Consider the following 21,848-nt stretch of genomic DNA (forward strand, 5'->3'; position numbering starts at 1 on the left):
TCATGCAAAAGGAATTTCACTCCTGTAAACCTTGTTTCAGACCTGACCGGGCTCTCTGTGTACACGACCCCACCCAGATGTTGTTTGGTGTTTGCACCTCCACCCATGTTCTCCCTTCTCAGAGCGCCTCTGTGTCTATTATTGGCAGGAAGCTGTGACAGGGAAGGCTACTCAGCCAGGGGGAAAAGGAGGCTAAACATGTTTTGGTGAGGAATGTGAGAGAACAGCCGTGTTCATTTGTACATTCACCCGCCGGCTTGCCAGCCTTCCAGTCGACCATCCAGACCTCTGAGTGCCTGGACAAGGGGCGCCTTTGTCCCCCATCTGCCGGCTACACCCTGCCCTGCTCCTGCCCACCATCTTACCCTTCTCTCCATCCTGTCGCACCTCCTCTGCCTCCCTCTTTTCACTCGCGGGCCCTCGCCCCAGAATAGCACAGCAGGTCCCCTCTGAAAATAGAGCTGGTGATGTTGGCAGGGTCAGACTCTCTCTCCTTTCAACTTTGAATCTCTCATTGTGTGTGTCTCTCTATCTCTCTTACAGAATCACTCTTTTGTTTCTGAGGTTCATTCAGAGAAAGTAATTAGCTGATAAAAACAACATAAGCATTTGTGTTTGCAATGAGAAATCCAACATCATAGATTAAAGGATCTTCAAATGAAATGTTTAAATAAGTTATAGCATGGGGTTTACTATCTAGGACATATTTAAAGGCACTCCTCACAAGGCTTACAGAGGGTAAACTGCACAGTCATGTGGTCCAGCCTTAATCTCCCATGGATCCATGCAGCGAGGTATTCCCTCTACAGTTTAAAAAAGGCAGGTTAGCCTCTGAGGAAATCGTATTAAAAGAGCGCTGAAAGTGGAAAATAGCAGCTTTTCTGTTAAAGGCCGGCCCAAGCCTCCCGTTGGGCAAATAGCGGGATGCCCATAATTTGACAAATTCCACTTTAATCACTCAAACGGCTCTGTGCCAATTTTTTTCTTTTAATGTGAAAAATGACTGAAAGGGTAGTTAATGGAGCTCTGAAGCAATAAAAACAAGCTACATTGGTACATCCATATTTGTTTTTATTATGGCAGTTAGTCAGCACATACTAATGGATGAAGGCACAGTGGTAGACATAGGTAGGAAGCTGGTTTATAAAGGATACAAATGACACTGAGAGCAGCGTATGTGACAATAATATAATACATTTGATGTCTCTTAAACCAAAACAAAGAGCTGAAAGACACTAAAAGGATCTTTGGAGCCAATGGAAACTGCAGAATGATAATTCTCTGTGAATATAAGTGACAACTTTGACAATACGCATGATGATTTGATTTATTGTTAATATACAAAATATTAATTATGGCAGCTTTAAACATCATACGATAAATTGCCACGCCCCAGAAAGCTTTGGGTAGGCGACTCAGCTCAGTGCTGTAGACTAAACATGGCTGCCACTCCTGAGTAGAACTCTAGACCCTGACATTTCCTGTTGTAGACATCTAGTTAGGCAAGAACTGCCTACAAGGTCCAATCCAAATGGATATTTTTCAACTTGAATAATGACTGAGTAACTCTAGCTCAGCCCTGAAGCAGTTGGTGTCTCCCGACAGACAATTCCATCTTATAGCCTGACCGCTGTTTTTCCTGGAGCTGCAGCTAAAGACATTCCACTTCAATTGCTCTGTTGTTTGATTGAATGAGGTCCACTCAAAGCAAAGGGGGCTCATGGAAACTCTTTGGGAACAATTGAATTTTAGATTTTTAGACTGTTAATTATCTAAATCACTGTCTAGGTTTACATATATGAACTGCAGCTGTATTATATAGTTCTCAAGTGTTTATGAAGCGTCGCCTACTGAATCTGTCTCTGTCAGTGGATTGCTGGGTTGCATGTAAACCTAATCACTAGATGATGTATCATGAAGGTGTAGTGCTCTTCTGAAAGACTGTAAATTATGGCTCCTGCTCACTTTGCCTTTGGTTTTATTCTTCTGATCCTGTCTGTCTTCACTGGACATCTAAACAGTTTCTTGTAATCATGGGAGTGAGGGCGCTTGTGTAGTCAAACCAGGGATTAAAGTAACTTTAAGAACTGGTGGTTCCCATTTGTTGCTGCGAGTAATGCAGAAATTGCTTTCTAAATATTTCTCCTTTCTAAGAATTTGCCTGAAAAATGTTTTCACCACATCTCAACCAAAGAAAATGCCAGGCTCTCCTTTTAATCCATGTCTTTCTCTTTCCTCTGTAGATGGTCCTGACCTGCCCAATGCAGTCAGCTCCCCTCCCTCCAGCCCGAACCCGGCCAAGAAGAGCAGCTCCATCAACTGGTCCTTCCCAGACAAGATTAAGTCTCCGCGCACCGTGAGGAAGATCTCCATGAAGATGAAGAAGCTTCCAGAGCTTAGTCGAAAACTCAGCGTCAAGGGGACCTCGAGCAGCAGTAACATCAACAACGGCAATGGAAGCAGTCATTTAGAGCCCAGAGCCCATTCACCCCGGAACAATGTGAGCGGGTCGGAGGCCGCCCCCCATTCCTCGGGCCCTCCCAGGTTAGCTGCATCTGGGGGAGGGCAGGCCAGTCGTAACGTTATCTCCCGCTACCACCTGGACAGCAGTGTGTCCACGCAGCACAGCTTCAGCAAGAAGAAAAGTAACGGCAGCTCAAAGTCTGCCAGTAAAGGTGGTTACCTCAGTGATGGCGACTCACCTGAGCTGGTGGCAAAATCTGGGAAGCACGGCTCGGTGGAGGGGAAGGGCGGGAAAGGCAAGGAGACGGAGGTAGGAGGTGGAAGCTCCAAACTTAATGGCACAGAATTGGACATTGATGCTTTCCGCCATTACAGCTTCACAGAGCAACCCAAGTGCAGCCAGTACATCTCCGGACTGATGAGCCTGCACTTCTACGGTGCTGAGGACCTCAAACCTCCGCGCATTGACTCTAGAGATGTGTATTGCGCCATCCAAGTGGACTCTGTTAACAAAGCACGCACCGCTCTTCTCACGTGCCGAACTACCTTCCTAGATATGGACCACACCTTCAACATCGAGCTGGAGAACGCCCAGCACCTGAAGTTGGTGGTGTTCAGCTGGGAGCCGATGCCGAGGAGAAACCGCGTCTGTTGCCACGGCACGGTGGTTCTGCCGGCACTTTTCCGGGTAACGCGGAGCCACCAGCTGGCGGTGAAGCTGGAGCCGCGGGGGCTGATCTACGTCAAGCTGAACCTGATGGACCAGTGGAAGAACTCGCTGGATGGCGGGCCACACGGAGACAGAGAGCCCCAGATGTTCGGTGTGGAGGCGTGGCGGGTGGTGGAGAGGGAGAACACAGGACTGATGGTGCCGCTGCTCATAAGCATGTGCATCAATGAGATCGAGAAGCGAGGCTGCCAGGTGAGTCTGAGAAAAGAGTTTAGTTTTCCAAGATTTCAAGTCAACCGGGTGTTACTGTGGCAATGTATGTTTCTCCCGATGATGATTAACCCTGCAGCTTTTAATTCACTTGATATATCAGTCTGACTTATTTTTGAATATTCAAAATATAGTTAGACAAAATAATGAATTAAGTAGTGACAAATGCCCATTACTATTTCCAGAGCGTGCATCACAAACCCAATCCTATTTAGTTTACAAAATGTATATATAAAACACAAAGCAACAAACCTTCACATTTGAGAGGCTGCAGTGCAAACGGGGAACATTTAAATGTTTTTCCTTCATAAAAAATCGAATGCCTGTGACATTTGTTTTGTTAGGGTCCCTTAGGGTTGATTTCAGCACTAATGATAGCAAGTAACAGTTATTTATCATTTAATCTGCTAGTGGTCTTCTTGATTAAAATCACAGAGAATGGCGGAATAATTAATTAAAATCACCTTCAAACTGACTTCCAATGTTGTTATTTTCAATTTGAGCAGCATTAAAAATAAACCAGAGAAAAGGAACAATATGGAGCAATATACAGATGGGGATTTATTTGAAAAGATACAATTATATAATGCATTTTTGTATAAGATGTGTGGGAGAAAAGGGGGGAGGTTACCGCACACACATAGCTTTTAGCCCACTCTGCTGTGAGGCGGGCGCTCGCCCTGCAGCCTGTTCCTGGCATGAGCAAAATGGAGAGAGAAGATGTATTGCACTTCATGATGTCTCAGAGCCATCCTGGGGCGCCTGGCTCCTTTATTCAGAGAGGAGAAAGACTCGGAGTTAAGAGACTGACGTGCTGGTGGAGTGGATCATGTGATCATCTCTTGTTTTGTCCGCCCCCCTCCACATTTCATGCCCTTTGAAGCCCAGAGAGAGGCGGCGGCATTTCTCTTAATTAGAGCTGAGACAGCGGCAGTAAAAGTGTCTGGCCACTGTTCCTGACTGATCACTGTAGGGGGGCATGCCAGGGGCAGCGGGTGCTTGGGGCCAACAGACAAACATTAGGCCTCTACAAGGAGCCTGTCTGTCAAATCAGACCCCGCCCATGGCCACTTGTGCAGCATGCCGGGCTTCTAGCAGAAGTAGTCACAGCAACACACTTATAGTCATTTGTTTGATTTCAAAAGTAGAACATCATTTTTTGCTGAATTCAAATAAGTTCAGGTTTCATTGCATTGCTTTCGTGTTAGTAGAAAATGATCCTGCGTATCATTGTTGAAGTGAATGACTTGCATTCCAACTAATGCTTGTTTTCAGCCTCCACTAATCTGTAGATTATTTATTACCTCTGCAAAGCCTGTTATGTTTTTCGGTTAACTTCGTTAGTTTTTTTGTCAGTAGAATTATATAAAAACAACTCTCGTGATTGTCAAAAAACGTGTTGAAGGGTGTAGCATCGACAAAGGAAGAACATTTATTTAATATAACATCTTATTGATGATCTGAAGCACTGAGTAGATAAGTTGCATTTATTTTCAATTTTGCTAACATATCTGGTTAATGGTATGGCATTTGGCCTTGGAAAAAGTCAGCCCACTTCCAGTGCCCTTCTGGTTTAAATCATTTATTCAGATGATCAAACTTCAACATGGTTTGTTCTATAAAATGTCAGGAAACAGTGAAAACCCAGTTTTTCTAGAAATCTTAAATGTTCTTGTTTTGTCCAGCCAAAAGCAGGAAGATTTCATAATTGTTTTAATTCTTATGTTCCTTTTAAAAACATCTGTCCCTCACATGTTCCAAGAACCCAATGCGACCTCTTCAAATATCTTATTATTTCAGAGGAAAAATCCAAAACCCAAATATATTACCTCTATCTCTAAAAAATAATGTCAAAAAGAGAAAAGTAGCAAATACTCACATTTGAGAAGCTGGAACCAGAGAAGGTTTTAAGTCATAAATGATGTATTGTCATAATTTATTATGTCTTTTATTTATCAATAGAGTTATATATCGACTAATCATTACAACACTATATGAGACTATTAAGTGCATTGTTGTGTCTTGGCCCCATGAGTAACCTAACTTTAAGGCACCTGTGGTTTACTCACATTTCCCCTTGAGGATTTGTTGTAAACATTTTATCATGTAATTGCCTAAATATAAGGAAAAACCTTTAAAATTCCAATAGAAAATAAGTAAAGATCCCTGTTATTGTATTACAAACTCACCTGGCTTGTCAGCTTTAGCTCTCACTTAACCAATACTTTTTAGGCTCAGATTTCTTCTGTTTATGTCCTTCACTCTGCTTTGTCTTGCCGTGTAGCGATTATTACTATCAGTTACCCCCTCTGGCTCTTTCTCTGACACTATTTATCTCCTGTCCCTCTTAGTGTTGTTCTTCTAATCACTCCCTCCCCCCCCTGTTTTGCTGCTTTCTAGTATCAGTCTGAGATCAAGTGTAAGGGCTCCCCCAGGTTGCGGGCAGACAGAGGTTAGGACGGGGCTGACACCAGATCCCAGTGGCAGGTTGTGTACGCACAGCCAGACGTGCAGCAGTGTGCCTTTTACAAATGATTATGTGGATGTAAGATGGAGACTCTCTTTTCAGAGTCTCTTAGAAAAGAGTGTCCTAAGGGCTCATCCAAGCTTTTAAGACACTGGATGATTGTGGGTGTTTTGATAAGACTGCACATGATGTCTGTGTCGGAGACTGGAGGTATTTACAGCAGCACTCTGTACCCAATAAAAAGAGACATTCATAAAAAAGGGTACATCACTAACCCACATACATGATGGTTAAGGATGCACACCGATGTTGTGACATGTTGTGAATGCCTACACAGATGCACCATTTTAGAGTAGCGCAGACTAATTAGCATCACCCCCTTGAGTTTTTCTTGACACAGATGACGTCCAGGCTAAAGCCCTTTTCAGAAATTGAATCAGTCTGTTAAAGGCATGGCTTTTGGGCTTTCAAACATAAGTCTCTGTTACGTAAATATTCTGTATTGGCTCTTTTCAAACCCCGCAGTATGTGGGCTGTATGTGGCATCTGGCAGAGACGAGAGCCTGGTAGAGCGTTCTTCAGTTTTTTCAAAGGCTACTACAGTGAAATATTATTCAATTATTTTGCAGTTTGACACTTAATGACCATAAACACAAGGGGTGGCTTAAATCTGCTCTTAATATTGGATCCCCTAATAACTTTCTCATACATTTAATGGTCTTCTATTTTGTACATTATAAAACACTTATGCCTTTTATTGTACAACGGTGCTAAAGCATTGTTAGTAAAGTAAAGTACATCCCCACTGGCTTACATGCTCTATGTAGAAACTTAATTTCCTCTTTGTTCAGCTGTGTAATAAAAAAACAAAAAAAACATTAAAAACTATTTTGTTTTGCTAATCTAAACCAGGCAAAAATCTTCTGGACCATCTCAAAAAGGATAATTCCTGATTGCACTTTATTTCTGCATAACAAAGAGGCACATGTATTAATGTATACATATTCTTATGTAGTACATCACTGCTTATGACGTGTAGACTTTCAGTTATTTTGACAGTATTTGAAAGTAATGGCTGGGGTGTTAAGTACATGTACCTTAACCCCAACCCTAATAAGAGTTTTAACATGTAAATAAAATACAATTTTAAGGGTTTTACATTTATGAATTGTTGTGTTGTGGGTTAGTAAACTGAATATGTGTGGGTTCCTACAACTGAGCAGACAAAATCAAACATTTAATTGGCAGACAAATCAATAATGAAAACAATCATAAGGTACAGACCTACAACTAGTAACAATGACTGTGTTTGTGTAGTGCACTGAATGTGTGTGGGTCTGCTCTCCTGTGAGGGCTTACTTACATGTGTGGGCAATCCTTGAATCATGCTGGGATGACTTTCTGTCATGAATATGAGAACTGATTATTGTTACCCTGCTAGTGTTGACTAGAAAGGTGACTCATGTGTAGAGGAAGTCAACCAATCAGTAGACTGAATAATACAACTTGAGAGCATTCATGCTGTCAAATGTACTTTTCTTACTTTCCTTTAATGTCTCTATAAACTCTTTAAGCTTATCCCAGATCAAAAGAAAGCTGATCCCATCACTACTTCTAGAGTCACTGAGCATCACATTCCTATTGGGGGAACTCGTTTGGTTTGGTCTTTGTTTCGGCCTTATTCTGCATATATGTCTTGGCTGGTGCTGCCTGTTGTGTTGCCCGGGAGCCGCGGTGCATAAGTGCGATCCCACTTTCTGCTAACAGCTGGTCCACGCCTGTGCTCGGCTCTCCTCCAAAGAGAGACTTTTTTTCTGAATGGACTTGTTGTTCATTGTGCCCAGTGACTTCTGTTTACTCTCACACAAAGGCAAATCCCTGCCTAATCTGTGCTCCTCTCTGCCTCTCGTGTGAGGTTTAGAAAGCCCTGATCGCCCTCGACGACGAGGAGTGCTCCAAACAGTTGGTCTGGTGGGGAGACATTATAGTGCTCCTACGCTGGAGCCCGGAAAGGCCAGCAGTGTGTATATGTATGTGTGTGTGTGTGTGTGTGTGTGTATGTGTGTGTGTGTGTGTGTGTGTGTGTGTATTTGTGTTTGTGTGGAAGCAGACCCTGCGCACCATTCACAGCCCACTGACTTAACACGTTACCGGGGCAACCACACCAGTTGGTCTGCTATGCCACATACCAGACAGACACATGTAGGAAAAATTATGGTATGTCTGTAGTCAGGCCTAATCCCAACATAACAAGGAGACCAATGGTGCCAAGTTTCAACTATCAAATGTCAACGTCTGCAGGAAATTGTTAAGAGTTCCTTAGGTCACGCTGTGGAGGCGTAGGTAAAGAAACATTAATGGTTTACTGCTTTTTTTTCATGCTGAGCTGTCAGTTGGGCTTTTAGTAGCGCTCAGTGTTTATCCAGTCAGTTTAAAAGATGTGACATTTTTATCACACCTCTGAGGGTACTTTGGCAAAACACAGCCCACATTCTTTCTTTTATTCACTTTTAATAAGTTAAGAGCTGAAACACAAGCTGGCAGACCTATAATTATTATGCTACATGAGAGTTAAGCTAAAGCCTGACTATACATCTTTGAAAAGTAGAAACAACCCAATAATAATTTTGATTTAAATGTAGTTTCTCATTTGAATCTACTCAGGAATGTTACCTCTACACCATTACTTAACTAGCTTATGGTGGCTAACGTTAGCTATAGTTGTTGTACAACTGTATACATAACATGTACTTTATTGCTGTATTGAGTACACTTAAGCTTTTGCAGCAACATTATGATCTGGTTTTATCTCTATCTTATTTTGGCTTAACTGACACATGATGCTGAAAATGGACTCCTCTCCTTTGTCTTTGTTCCTCTACATTCAAGCATGTCATCTAAATATTTCAGCCGCTTAATGACTTTTCTTCATCCATAGCTATATAGTATTACTTTATGTTCAACGTAAACATATGTCCTTTCTGTCTCTTTTGAGAAGATTGCAGCTGGTTGTCAATTCAAGTCAGTTGTATTTGTTTTTACTAAGGTTGTTTGGGGTTGTATAACCTATGAAGCACATGACATAATCTATTTATAAAAACCTTAAGTTGTATAGGAAAACCAAGTCAAACTCTTAGATCCAAAAAATACATTCAATGTCCAGTATAAGCAGAGAAGATGCTGGGCCTTCGATGTCCCATCAAAGTCAGCCCTAATAGAGTTAAATATACAATATATACAATGTTGTCAGTTATTCAAGAACGCTTATTAACGGACTTAAGTTTTGAGACTTGTGTGGTTTCTGTGTAAGTAGTTTTGGCTTCTGTGCAGCACATTGTCTAAGTGCAGACTTGATCAATAGGGTTGTAAAAAATGTCTGCCTCTCTGTCAAATGTTTACTTGACCCACTTGTGTGTCTATGTGTGTTTCCAGGTAGTGGGCCTCTACCGTCTTTGTGGATCTGCAGCCGTGAAGAAGGAGCTGCGTGAGGCATTTGAGAGAGACAGCTACGCCGTGGAGCTGTGTGAAAACACGTATCCCGACGTTAACGTCATTACAGGTAAATGGACCGCTGGTAACAGAGAACATAAGCGCATACACTCAGTATGATTAAGAATTAGTCATTTAAATAGGTGGCTCACCAAAAAGCACTGGTGTCCCTATAGTGTCCCTCAGGTTTCCCATGAAACAGAGCAAACTGGTGACCTAAGATAAACATCTATTTCCATTTAAGGTTAACCACTGATTATTTCCCAGAATAATCATTTGGCTGATTAAATGTCAGGCCCATTACGGTTTCACAGAGCCCACATTTACATTTTCAAATGGTTGTTTTTTCCTGAAGAACTACTCAAAATCAAAAGATGTCAACTTTTTTATTACAACCATCAATGTTAAAAGGCAAATTCTCGTATTTTGGAAGCTGGAAACCGTGAATATTTGGCATTTTAAAAAAAAATGACTAATCTGATCCTTATGTTTCTGTCTATTGCATGATCAATTAATTCATTATTGGTTGTCTCTCTAGTTGTCTGTCATTAAGCAGAAGATAAAGTAGATGTTCAATGCAGAATTTGAGACAAATGAAACATCAGACTTTCACCATTTATTACATTAACAACACTTTACAGACAGTACAGAAACTATAGACACTTTAAGAACACACTGACTAACTTACTTAATCAAGAAATCAAGGCTTTATTAAATAAAGTTTTTTAATAAATCATGAAAAAAGAAAGAGGACATTATATAAATTGAGTCTGAATTTTCGTATTGATCCAGTCCTTGTCCTAATGAACGTGTCTGAACTCGTGTGTCCTCTGCAGATAGGTCAGCACATGTGTACGTGTGTGAGTCTGCTGTTTGTAGTAAAAGCATTCCAGCAGTCAGCCAACAATATAGGCCAGTGCCTGAGGGGAGGGACCACACACACACACACACACACACACACACACACACACACACACACACACACACACACACACACACACACACACACACACACACACACACACACACACACAAAGACCATGCTGTACATTCAGGTCATTCTTTCTCCTTCAGGTCTGTGGTTGAGACATGCCCCCCCCTTCTATGGTATGTTTTAGGAAAGTACTCAGTGTAGTTATTATGTTGGCAGAGTAAGTGTGAACGTTTTTTTTACTGTACCACAAGCAATGCTTCAATTTTTATGTCCCTCGATGTATTATTTACAACGAGTAATTTAAATGCCACTCAGATTCATGTGAGTTGCAGCTTATTTCCGCTCCGTCGCTGTGAAATTAAAATGGAAACATTGCAGTTACATCTCCCAGAGCCCCAGCTTACAGAAACAGCCATGTCATTGGCTTGAGTAATGATTCCAGCAGTGCCACAGATGAGGGGGGAGGGCCGAGTTGTAGAAAAGGACTTGGTCATGATTTTTCTCTCTCCCACAAAAAGAGGAAGACCATGGAAACCCCTGGGCATTGTAGGAGCTGCTGTTGGTTTTGGGAAGAGGCCCCGTATAGGCGTCATCCTATCATGCCTGCTTTGATCCACGTGCATTTGCATGGCAGGGCAAAAAACAAAGTTAACAGTTGAGCGGGTTAGAAAAAAAGGTCCAGCACCAGCGTGGCTTGTTGGTTTTTGCTCGCTGCCTAAATTTGCTCCACCAAGCGAGTTGCACATGGGCCTGAGTGAGTGGAGGAGGACAGGGAGAGGGGGAAGGGATGCAGTTGAGGGGTTTATGGTTTGTGCTTCAAAAATGTCCATCTGGGATTTAATCATGGGTTTAATCTTAAAACATACTTTCCTTAAACTTTTGGTCAACCTTTGCTAGTGGGTTGAACTGATTTCAGTTTTTTCTTGCCAGTATTTTCAAATGTTATCCCCCTCATGTAACAAGAAATGCCTTCTAATATGAATCCATAACTGAAGTGGAATGTCCCCTCATATTAAATTATCTAGATCTTTAAAATGTAAAAGCTGATTAAATTGGAGTCTCTTCAGTGCGGAGTCAGACTCGAGGCTAATGAGCGAGCAGCAAACGGATGGCGTGTCACACGGCTAATTTAAAAGTAGAGGTAGTGAAAGGGATTATCCAGAGATCAAAGTTCAATCCAAAGCTTGCAAAACATGCTCAGTGCGCTGCCCTCCATTGTTTCAGATCCCAATCTATTCAAAAGAACCAGAAAGGGGCTATCAACACAAGCTACATTCTATGGAAAATCAAGACAAACCATTATTATCTTCAGTGGTGTGTGTTCAGTAAATACACTTTCTGCTCTTTAGGTAATCTGTTTATATGGGACCCTTTGGAGGGCGGTCATAGAAAGAGTCTGTGTTGTTGTAGAGCGGCTGCCGTATGTCGGGTGATGTCCCAAATATTGGACACTTTCAAATGTAAACTTTATGGGAGGTAGACACACTGAAGGAAGCATCCTAGATCATCATTGTGAGTCTATAATCCCTTTTAAAACCTCAACTTGAAAGGTTAAACAAAAAGTGTTTTACATATAAAAGAGCTATACTCGGTTGGATATATTCTTTGGTGACAAACTGTTTTCCCTTCATTTGAGTCTTTATGCTAAGCTAAGCTAACCGGCTGTTGGCGGTAACCTCATCTTTACTGTAACTCGACTACTCTTACCATAACCTGTATTTCGCAAAACCTTTAAAATAAAGAGTTGTTTAAAGTGCTTCATCACTTTAATGTACACTCAATCTACCCATGTCTCCCTTAGGTGGAAACTTGCATTGGACACTCTACAGACACATTCTCAGTAACACTGTGCTTTAACAGTTGAGTTACTCAAAATATCACATGAGGAAGTTGTGGTAAGAGAGGCTTCACTTAGTCGTTTTTGGTGGTAATTGTGGTTTGTCAGTAAAATCCTATAGGGCTACGAGGCAGCTTAGTTTCTGACATAAACAGTGCCATTGACACTTTTAAGCAGAGTGAAACCGGATTAAACAAATACATGATGAATCACTGTGGAAAAGGTTTCGAGGGCACGGTAGTGACCTTAACTAATAATTAAGCCCTCAGCCTAACCTGTTGTGGTCTTTGTGTGGAAACAAAGCTTCTAAAGTGATCCAATGATCCAACTGCCTCTATCCTCAGAAAATTAAACCAGTGTGTCCCAAGCACTGCTGGTTGACAGCCCAGCACAGCTCGGTTATTGATCCTTGTTTGTGGTCTTTTTTAATTTGCCTTGCCTGACTAGTCTTTTCCATAGCCTACTTCGCTACTTTGCCCCCCCCCCCCTGCCCCCCACTCCCTCAGCAGTACACCAGTGAAGACATGGAAAGTCATTAACAAGTGCCCCCTTTGTTGCCGAACAAACACAGATGGTATTTGGCTCACGCATGGGGGATTAGCTGAACCCTGGGCCTGCAGGCGAACCCACTTTACAAAGAGCTGCAGGCCTGTGTGGGTGACAGAACGCTTCTTTAACTGCAGGTCGGGAGTCGTGATAAATATTTGTGATTAATCCAGCATGTAGCATAAGCACTGTTTCCAGAGTCAGGAATGGCGTTCCCTCATATCCGGGAGGTTTTGGGGTCCACGGAAAAGTTTCAGAAACCACAGTGTAGAGTGTAACCGTGCCACCGGACAAGGCCGCCACACACACATCTCCTCTGGCCCCCCCTAGTGCTGTGGGGGCGTGCAGGACGGAGAACAAACCCCCATTTGTTCTCCGGGCAAGGCGTTGACTGCCGCACTGACAAGAGGAGTGACCTTTCACTTTGTTTGAACAAGGGGTCAAAGGTAGAGCTGTGCCCCAGTGCATTGTGTGCTTTGTAGTGTTTGGTGGCACATTTGAAACATTGAAAGACTGAATTGATTAGAAAAAAAGCATTTACATCAAAACATTTTTAGATGCTATAATCTGTAGCTTTTATCTCATGTTTAGAAGCAATTCATCAGGGGGTTGTATTTCTTTCTTTGCTAAGCTGCCTTAGATCGCAGAACACATGCTACTGTTCGGTTATATTCACAACAGAGAAATTTGAATGTGTAGTTCATATCTGACCTGGACTAAAGCCAATGCCCCGACAGTTTAAATGTGAGAGAACAGACGCTCAGCGTGTGCTTGTTGTCAGCTCGGGTGTGAAGGAAAGAGAAGCACCTGCAGGGTAAGCACACCTGTTCACCCCTAAGCCCATGACCTTGTGTGTGTGTGTGTGTGTGTGTGTGTGTGTGTGTGTGTGTGTGTGTGTGTGTGTGTGTGTGTGTGTGTGTGTGTGTGTGTGTGTGTGTGTGTGTGTGTGTGTGTGTGTGTGTGTGTGTGTGTGTGTGTGTGTGTGTGTGTGTGTGTGTGTGTGTGTGTGTGTGTGTGTGTGTGTGTGTGTGTGTGTGTGTGTGTGTGGTGTGTGTGTGTGTGTGTGTGTGTGTGTGTGTGTGTGTGTGTGTGTGTGTGTGTGTGTGTGTGTGTGTGTGTGTGTGTGTGTGTGTGTGTGTGTGTGTGTGTGTGTGTGTGTGTGTGTGGCAACAACATTGGCATGGACACAAAAGTAAACACTAGCACTGACTCATAGCAGGCTAATGATTGACCTGAATGGCTGTATTCTCCTCAATTCAGACTACACAAGCACATGAGCACATTTTAAATGATTACACTGGAACGAGTGTAAACATGTTGTCATATATTGCATGTTCTCTGCTTTTGTAAAACAATCCTGATGTTGTTGTTCTGGAGGATCTGCCTCGCAGAACAGCAAAGGTCAGTCGGTCTTCTGTGCTTAGTTTCCATTTCAGGCAAAAAATAACAAATCAGTGGTATGTCTGTGCTTTTTATTTGCACACTCAAAAGCCTTGCTTTGCAGAGATAAGGGTGAAGACACATGGCCCATATTTGCTTCCAGGCAGTCTGTTTTCCAGCGATGAAACAAGCAGATTATTATTATCTCAGTAAAGATTGACAACGGGAAACTGGGGATATTCACAAAACATTACTGTGTTATCGGATTGAGGAACCAGCAAGTTAAGGAGAGGAACTTTATCTTGTGTTTATGCCTTCTTATCGCATCCAGCTCATACCAGATTTCATACCAATCCCGATGAAGATATATGATAACAGAAGTGAATCAGAACTGAAAACAAACATGTCGCCACAGATCAGCTAAGCTGTCTCAGAGGACACAGGGGACATGTTGAATAGCAGGACACTTTATGAAGATTTAAGTGCATGTTTGCCTGAAGCCGTGATAAAGTCTGACCCTGCTGACTTATAGCTGTCATTGTGTTGGTTTACCTGAGAAGGGCGGGCTAACATGGTGTGCTTTTGAGTTGTTGTTTTTCTTTAGAGCCACAAATGCCTGCCTCAGGAATGCACAATATATATGCGTGTGTGTGTTTTGTGTGTGCGTGTGTCAGGACGTTTTGATCTTCTAGTTCAGAGGAAGAAGTTCTTGAGAGGCTTTAGATGCATAACAAAGTTGCATTTTTGCTTATCTCTATTGACACATTTTTGTATGAATTACATAAACCGCCCAATACTAAAGTGCACATTTAGAAAACAAATTCAATTCATTATAAAAAATCACAAAGAAAGAAATCATGAGGGAAGGAGTCACAACACTCAACAGCATGGTATTTAATTGTTCACCAGCATAGATTAGCGTACTAGCATGCTAACTATTGATAATAAGCACTACAAGCAAAGTACACACAATGGTTCGTGGGAATATCACTGATTTAGCAGGTAAAGTACATTTTCGACCAGATTGTGGTTCTGATTAAAAGTAATGGGTTAATTAAAGTTAATAGGATTCATATTCTAGACATCATAGATAAGAGTATCAAACACCATGGCAATCCATCCAGTAGAATTTCTATAGAAAGCATCTAAAGAGACTCCTGATAACCTGGGACTGATCGTGTAATCTTCGAAATCCTGTTTCAAGATGAGAGTTATGATCTATTCTGACTGAGAATTAAAAGGTAGAAGTAGTGGGAACACTTTTTGACAGACATAAGTCACGTCAGTTCCTATCATTTCAATAGTTTATACTTCTATTGATATGTTGTGCTATTGTGAATCGATGAAAGGTGGGATCAGTTAATGTACAATTAGATCATTGTCCAGATTGTTGAGTTGACACTGAATGCCCCTGTGCAGATACTGAACCTAATGCTGATCTGAGACTGAACTGTAACTCTGAACTGAATATAGATCCTCCTCTCACTCTCTAATCCTATCTTTAAAATCTCCTATGTCCACAGCTATATCATTTAAATTAGGTGTATTACACAACAACACAGAAATTGAAGGTTTGTTTTCAAAATACTTGCCCATCCACTTCATTAGATTAATATATTATGTACATACAATGCCAGTTAGGAATAGACTGCAAAGCTTTAATCCTCAGACTTCCTTAAAGAGCCAAGTAGGGACTTACTGGGATTAAAAAAGTGAGCGTGTTAAATTGTGCCCTGCGTTTTCTTTACTGGGCCTAAAGGGATGTCAGCGGATTTACGATGGCTCCTATTGTAGTTTTCTGTAAATAGAAGGCAAGAGGTAACCACCTCGAGTGTATGGGAAGGAATCCAGCGATGTAGAAGTGATAAAGTAGTAGCTCCTATTTACAGCATCCTTTCACAAGCTCAGGGGGTTGTGTCAGTGTGGATTTCTACAAACGGAATAGTGCTTGATGTGGATAAAGTTATCTTTGTAACTTCTTTAACAGGCAAACATAGTGTTATTCTTTAAATTGTTACATCATAAAAATGTTCCTACAGCTTTTTGACATTGTGTTGTAAGTCAACTTTTCTCATGATAGATGATAAGACATGTCGGCTATGCAGCATATCAATATTATGCTAACAATGTGCTCATGGCTTTGGGGCACACAATATCCTATAAAACATTTTGTTGTGCTGATAGCAGAAGAACATCATCATCAACTAGGTCAACTTCACATCCCTCAAGCTGATATACAATCATTCCCTCTACCAGAGATCCACGTTTGCAGAGAGCCAGTAAGAATGGCTGAAAAACTGTAACAACCCACAGCACAAAACTGTAATCTCATAATATGCATGACTCTTGAATCTGAATATTCATATTTCACCAAAATAAGCAAAGCTGCATGAAGAACCTACTGTAATCCACTATTCAGCAATGCAAATATTGTACGCAAATAGAATGAAAAAGCCATGAGTGAAAGTGTCAAATACACAAAACATGAATAGAGCCATGGAATTTTACGACAAAACATGTTAGTACAAGTGCTAAAGCAGCAATCTCTGGTATCTCAGTGGAGGGTAAACCCCTTTGGGAAGAGTCGCCACGGTCCAAAGGTGCGGACTGCAAGGACAGGAAATCTGTTATTCCGGCTTAAAGTGCATGGTTGAACCTAACAGCCGATAAGTTAAGTGACAGAAACACAAAGCTTTGCAGCACCAGCAGGCATAGCAGCAATATGTTCCTCACGAATCCCAATACGACATGATTGGGCTGCTGGCAGGTGTTCAAGCATCAGCAGCGTATGCAGCATTGCAGAACAAAAACACTTTGTGGGAATGCAGTGTGGGTGTATTGATATATATTTGAAACAAGTATTTCACATTTGTTGCAGCAGCACAACACAGGTTATTTACTTAAACTAGCTTACAGTCGTTACTCTATTGTAAATTGGCCAACTTAAAGTCTGTCAACCTTTTTTGTGAACAAATTCTGAAGTACTCTTTTATCGTTGCATTTGGAACAACAGACAAGTAGCAATAAAGTGCGTCCTTTGTTTCATCAAAAGTGGTTATTTGCAGGTAATGTTATCATTATAGTAACCTCACTTCTGGTCTTAAAAAATGATATTATACAGAGGTGCTTTTTATAGGCATTTGTGTGTCTTTTTGGAGCACAACCAATATTGCTGATTACACAGCCCCCAGCCGTGTCTGAAAAGTGATCCCGCTCCATGCGGAGAGAAAGGAGAGCACTCACCACACAGAGCTGTCATACTGCCAAGAGCCTTTCTTATTCCCGTATTTATTCCCCCCCCCCCTCCCTTTTTTTGCCTTTGATCTAAAGACATGCCAGTGATATTTCGGGGGCTTAGTGCAGACAGACAGCATGGGTTTCATGTTTTCCCGTAGCTTTTGTCTGAACTACGGGAGGCTGAAGTCACAGGTGTGAATGGGCCATCACAGACCCCAGGCCCCCCCTTCGATACTTTTTGGCTGCCGAGTCAGTCCCGACTCCAATCAGGCATCTCAGCAGACGCCACAGGATCACCTGCGAAAACAAAGGGACCTCATTCTCCAGCCAACAGAGTGCGCCAGTCTCAGCTGTTTAAAAGACAGGGGGAAATAAAAGCTTTTTATTTCTCAATGACAGCACTTCTTAAAGATATATTGTTAGGGATTTGTCAGGCAGTGAAGCTGTTCTCAGTAAAAGTGTGGGAAAACTGCTGTGCTGCAAAAAGCTTTCCACTGATTCCTTTAACACCCTTCACTTTCTTGCCGTTTTTCTCATGCTCTACTCTTGTCCTCCCTCTCTCCAGGAGTACTGAAGGATTACCTGCGAGAGCTGCCATACCCTCTGATCACCAAGCACCTGTATGAGGCAGTGCTGGAAGCCATGGCAACGAGGCCTCTGCGGATAGGACCATCGGGCTGCGAGAATGACGCGGGCGACACAGAACACACCGTCAGCCTGCTGGAAAACCTGCCAGACGTGGAGAGGGTGAGGAACCGTAACATCCTGCTGCCTCTCACAGTCATCACAGTGCTCGTGTCACTGAGGTGGTTTTGAAAGGGATAATTGTGGCATAGATAATGATGGGCCTAATGCTACATATCACTGCTGTTTAACTTCTATTACGTAGGCTTTTACATCAGGGGATAATAGTGGTGGCATGCAGTCCACCAGTCAGCACCAGGGGGTTTTTCACCACACTTTTTCACTGTTCTTTAACTTTTTTAGGATAAATCATGAATGACCCAAAATGAAAACTAAAGGTTTTTTAGGCAGACATTAAAGTCAATGTTTTAGCTAACTATCCAATTATTGTACATTGGCGAACACACAACAGTACCATAAACTAGTGTTTTTAAGGATGGCCAAGGATAAACTAAGTTACTGCTACTACTCTTTTCTCAGTTAAAACAATGATAAATGTATTTGTGTGTAAGGTTTACAGTATGCAGTATGCTGCCATATCCACTTGACATCAGATAACTCCATCTGTGAAAATGTGGGATTTAGAAATCTCAATATTCTTATATCTTTTGGAATTTCTTGCCAGAATTATGCTTTTTACTGTTAGCTTGAAAAGGTAGATTTTCTAGTCTATCTACTGATGACGGTTATGGTTCTGAAACAACTACCGGTAATCTTATTAAAAAACGTTTGTGTTTGTTGTTTGTGTGCACCAGGTGACACTGCAGAAGCTTCTTGACCATCTTAAGTTGGTAGCGTCCTGCCAGGAAGTGAACAAGATGACGTGTCAGAACCTGGCGGTGTGTTTCGGCCCGGTGCTGCTCAGCCAGCGCCAGGAGGCGTCCTGCCACACCAACCGAGTGTTCATCGACTCCGAGGAGCTCGCCAGCGCGCTTCACTTCAAAAAACACATCGAAGTCCTGCATTACCTGCTGCAGCTCTGGCCTGGTGAGAGATGTTTTAGGTTCTCTTTTAATTATCAGTGAATAAATGTTGTGATTTTGCCAATATAAGTCCAGATGCATCAGGTATTTTGGGGGTGAAATACATTCTTAAAATCATATTGTCAGTAAGTCTCTATTTATATACCAGCCCTGCCTGCTGAAGGGTCTTATAAAATCAGTTCCAGCTCTGCGGTTCAGCTCTACAGAGGTCTGTTACAGGGCTGCTTTGATCCTTGTGGTTATCCACCAGTGGCACCCCCACAGCTGATAGCCGCTGGCCACCAGCTGTCGGCTCCGCAGAGCGCTTCATCACGTCTTACTGAGCCAATCACAGCCGGGCCTCTAAGCCCCAGTGTAAACCAAACTTTTGAGGCGTGGCACCCCATCTTAAGATCAATCCCCAACCAAGGACAGGAGCCAGCAGCAGCTTCAGTCACACACAGGTCATCCGTCTGCCTGCACAGCTGCAGCTGTCTTCTCTCTGTGAGATATTAAAGGGCTGCAGTGTTATTCAGGAGAGAGTCGAGAATGATGAAACAGAGCCGCATATTGGGGAAAGCAACAAATAAGATATTCCTTAACATTAGGCTTAGGCATTTTTTAAATCTTGTGTTCACTGCGTCTCTCATCACTGTGTGAGACATTAAGTGGATGCTGTGGCGGAGTTGAAGTCGCAGCTACTGTGAATGATTAAACAAAACATTACAACATTGACAAGCATATATTATAAAATAGGTTGGAAAGATAAATAAAAATGTGTGAAATTACTGACTTCCCCATACTGCTATTAGGACATCATCTTATTACTGTAGTATTTGGCGGAGTGTTACTCTGTTGGTCATTAAACATTTTTTAAACATTTAGGGATGAGACTGTTTGAAAATCCATTTAATCCAATTTTAAATAAGCAGGGTCATCAGTCCAAAACTAATCCCTCTTACTGAATCCTAAATGGAAGTAAGAGTTTTTTTTACAGAATGAAGTGATAAAGTCAGTCTCATTGTGTCAGCGTTTCTCGAGGCCAGACATTTTCCGAGATTCACATGCATGTTATGTTTCAAAAGAAATAGTTCAAAGTGTTTGTTACATCATGTTGGACAGACACAAATTAATTAAAATCCTCAGAGCTCTCTCCAGTAACCTGCAGCTTTCAACAGATCTGCTGATTGATGTCTGAAAAAGGACTGACTCTGTGTCTGGTCTAGCCTCTACATTTAAATACATCGTCAGACTCCCACGTTGAACCAATTCTCTGTGTAAACTGCAAAAGCCAAGCACCCTATTTTACATCAACTTGGAAAGAACCACACAGAGAGTGAATGTGAATAATAATAATAAGTCAACATTTGTGAATCCCTTAATTACAGGTAGCTCGGTGAAGTACAAGTTGAACTTCAAAAGATAAACACGGACCATCTTCTTTAGAGGATAGAACAAATACGCAGACAATAAGGGAAGGAAAATGGGGTCAAGTTGTCTCAAGATAATAGTCTTAATCTTCAGTAAAAGCCTGCACTTGTCCTGCCCTCCTGTCTGCAGCTGATGTCACCCAGCGAGTGTCTATAATGACCTCTAACAACCTTGAAAACCCTTCAGTCCAGGTTCAAGCCTTTGTTTAGGCCCTAAGTGTACATTTCCAACTCTGCCCGTCTCCCCGGCTCAGAGCGTAGGACGCCTGGACTATAATTAAAGACATTCCAGGCTTAACCTTAGCCCTAAGCCCCTAAGACTTCACCCTAACATTTCACAATCATTATGGGATATTTCCAGCCGCCTCTTCACGCCTCTCACACATAAACCAGAGCCTCCTAGGCATTGTTGCTCAGGACTCAAGTGTGTATGTCTTTAGGCGAGGGCAACTGACACTAGTGACACTATTTACAGGTAGTGTGAGAGAGCATGAGCATATGAGTGCTGAAGAGGCTGAGGGGGTGTTGCGTGATCATTGTGAATTCCAGTTGTATGTGTTAGTAGATGTGAGCACATGGTTTTACAGACAAAAGCCTGTGACCTAAGAATGTCATTGTCATAACTACACTGTAGCTATGTACATATGACAATAAAAGCCTTGAATCTTGAAAAACACACACACATTCAGCACACAAAGTACCTTCTGCCTATTTGAACAGTAGCATTTTCCGTCTGCTTCCTGCCTTAATTTTCTCTGCTGACAGCTAATAGCTTTAATCCTGTCATCAGTGAATCATGTCTGAAATTAAATAACACCTTGTCTCCTGAAGGAGGATAATTTCTGTTTGTTTTAGGTGATAATTGCTTTAGCCTCAAGAGAGTTGCAAGGCATGCAACCGATGCACTTAAATACTGCATCAGCATCTGCCACTCCTGATGAATGAAAGAGTCACCATGGTTCATAAGAAGTCATCAGTTTTTGTAAAGATAATATTTCAAAACTCTTTCACACCCATCCAGACAAAAAAACATTCCGTTTTGTTTAAATTGGACCTCTTGTACCTGACTTATAGCCATAACTTTTAACACTATTTTGCTTTTTGTTCCTTTCCAATCCAGTAAGAGAGAGCTAGCGGTTTCAACAAGTGTAGGTACGGCTGTGCTGGTTGTGTTGAGTGCTCGCTCTTCCCTTTCATGGCACAGTCAGATGATGTCCAAACAGGGTTTCAGTTTAGTTAACTTTTTAAGTTTGATTTAGTCAACAGTTGATAACCACTAGTACAGAAGGATGGCATCAGAGACACAGAGTGTGGTGGTGTGACTTCAGCATGTGTTTGTCTGAATTTCAGCACAGCATGGCATGCTTTGATTATTTTGGCCGGGTGTGTGTCAGGGCTTCCATAACTCAAAATGAATTTATTGCTGGATTATGCAGATGTCTTTGTTTACCCAAAATAGGTTTATTCAGACGAATCTGG

General features: G+C 42.0%; 1 protein-coding gene across 2 annotated transcripts in view; it reads left to right on the forward strand.

The window, feature by feature from the left end:
• Positions 1-21,848, forward strand: part of syde2 (synapse defective 1, Rho GTPase, homolog 2 (C. elegans)) — a 44,354-nt gene that overhangs the window by 17,972 nt on the left and 4,534 nt on the right. For both annotated transcript variants that reach the window (XM_034146428.1, XM_034146429.1), the window contains exons 4-7: positions 2,244-3,385; positions 9,303-9,429; positions 17,859-18,040; positions 18,733-18,964. In XM_034146428.1, coding sequence (XP_034002319.1) covers positions 2,244-3,385; positions 9,303-9,429; positions 17,859-18,040; positions 18,733-18,964 — 1,683 coding nt within the window. The remainder of the gene's footprint in view (positions 1-2,243; positions 3,386-9,302; positions 9,430-17,858; positions 18,041-18,732; positions 18,965-21,848) is intronic.

Source organism: Trematomus bernacchii, unplaced genomic scaffold (assembly GCF_902827165.1).
Source record: "Trematomus bernacchii unplaced genomic scaffold, fTreBer1.1, whole genome shotgun sequence".
In the NCBI taxonomy this organism is placed as follows: Eukaryota; Metazoa; Chordata; class Actinopteri; order Perciformes; family Nototheniidae; genus Trematomus; species Trematomus bernacchii.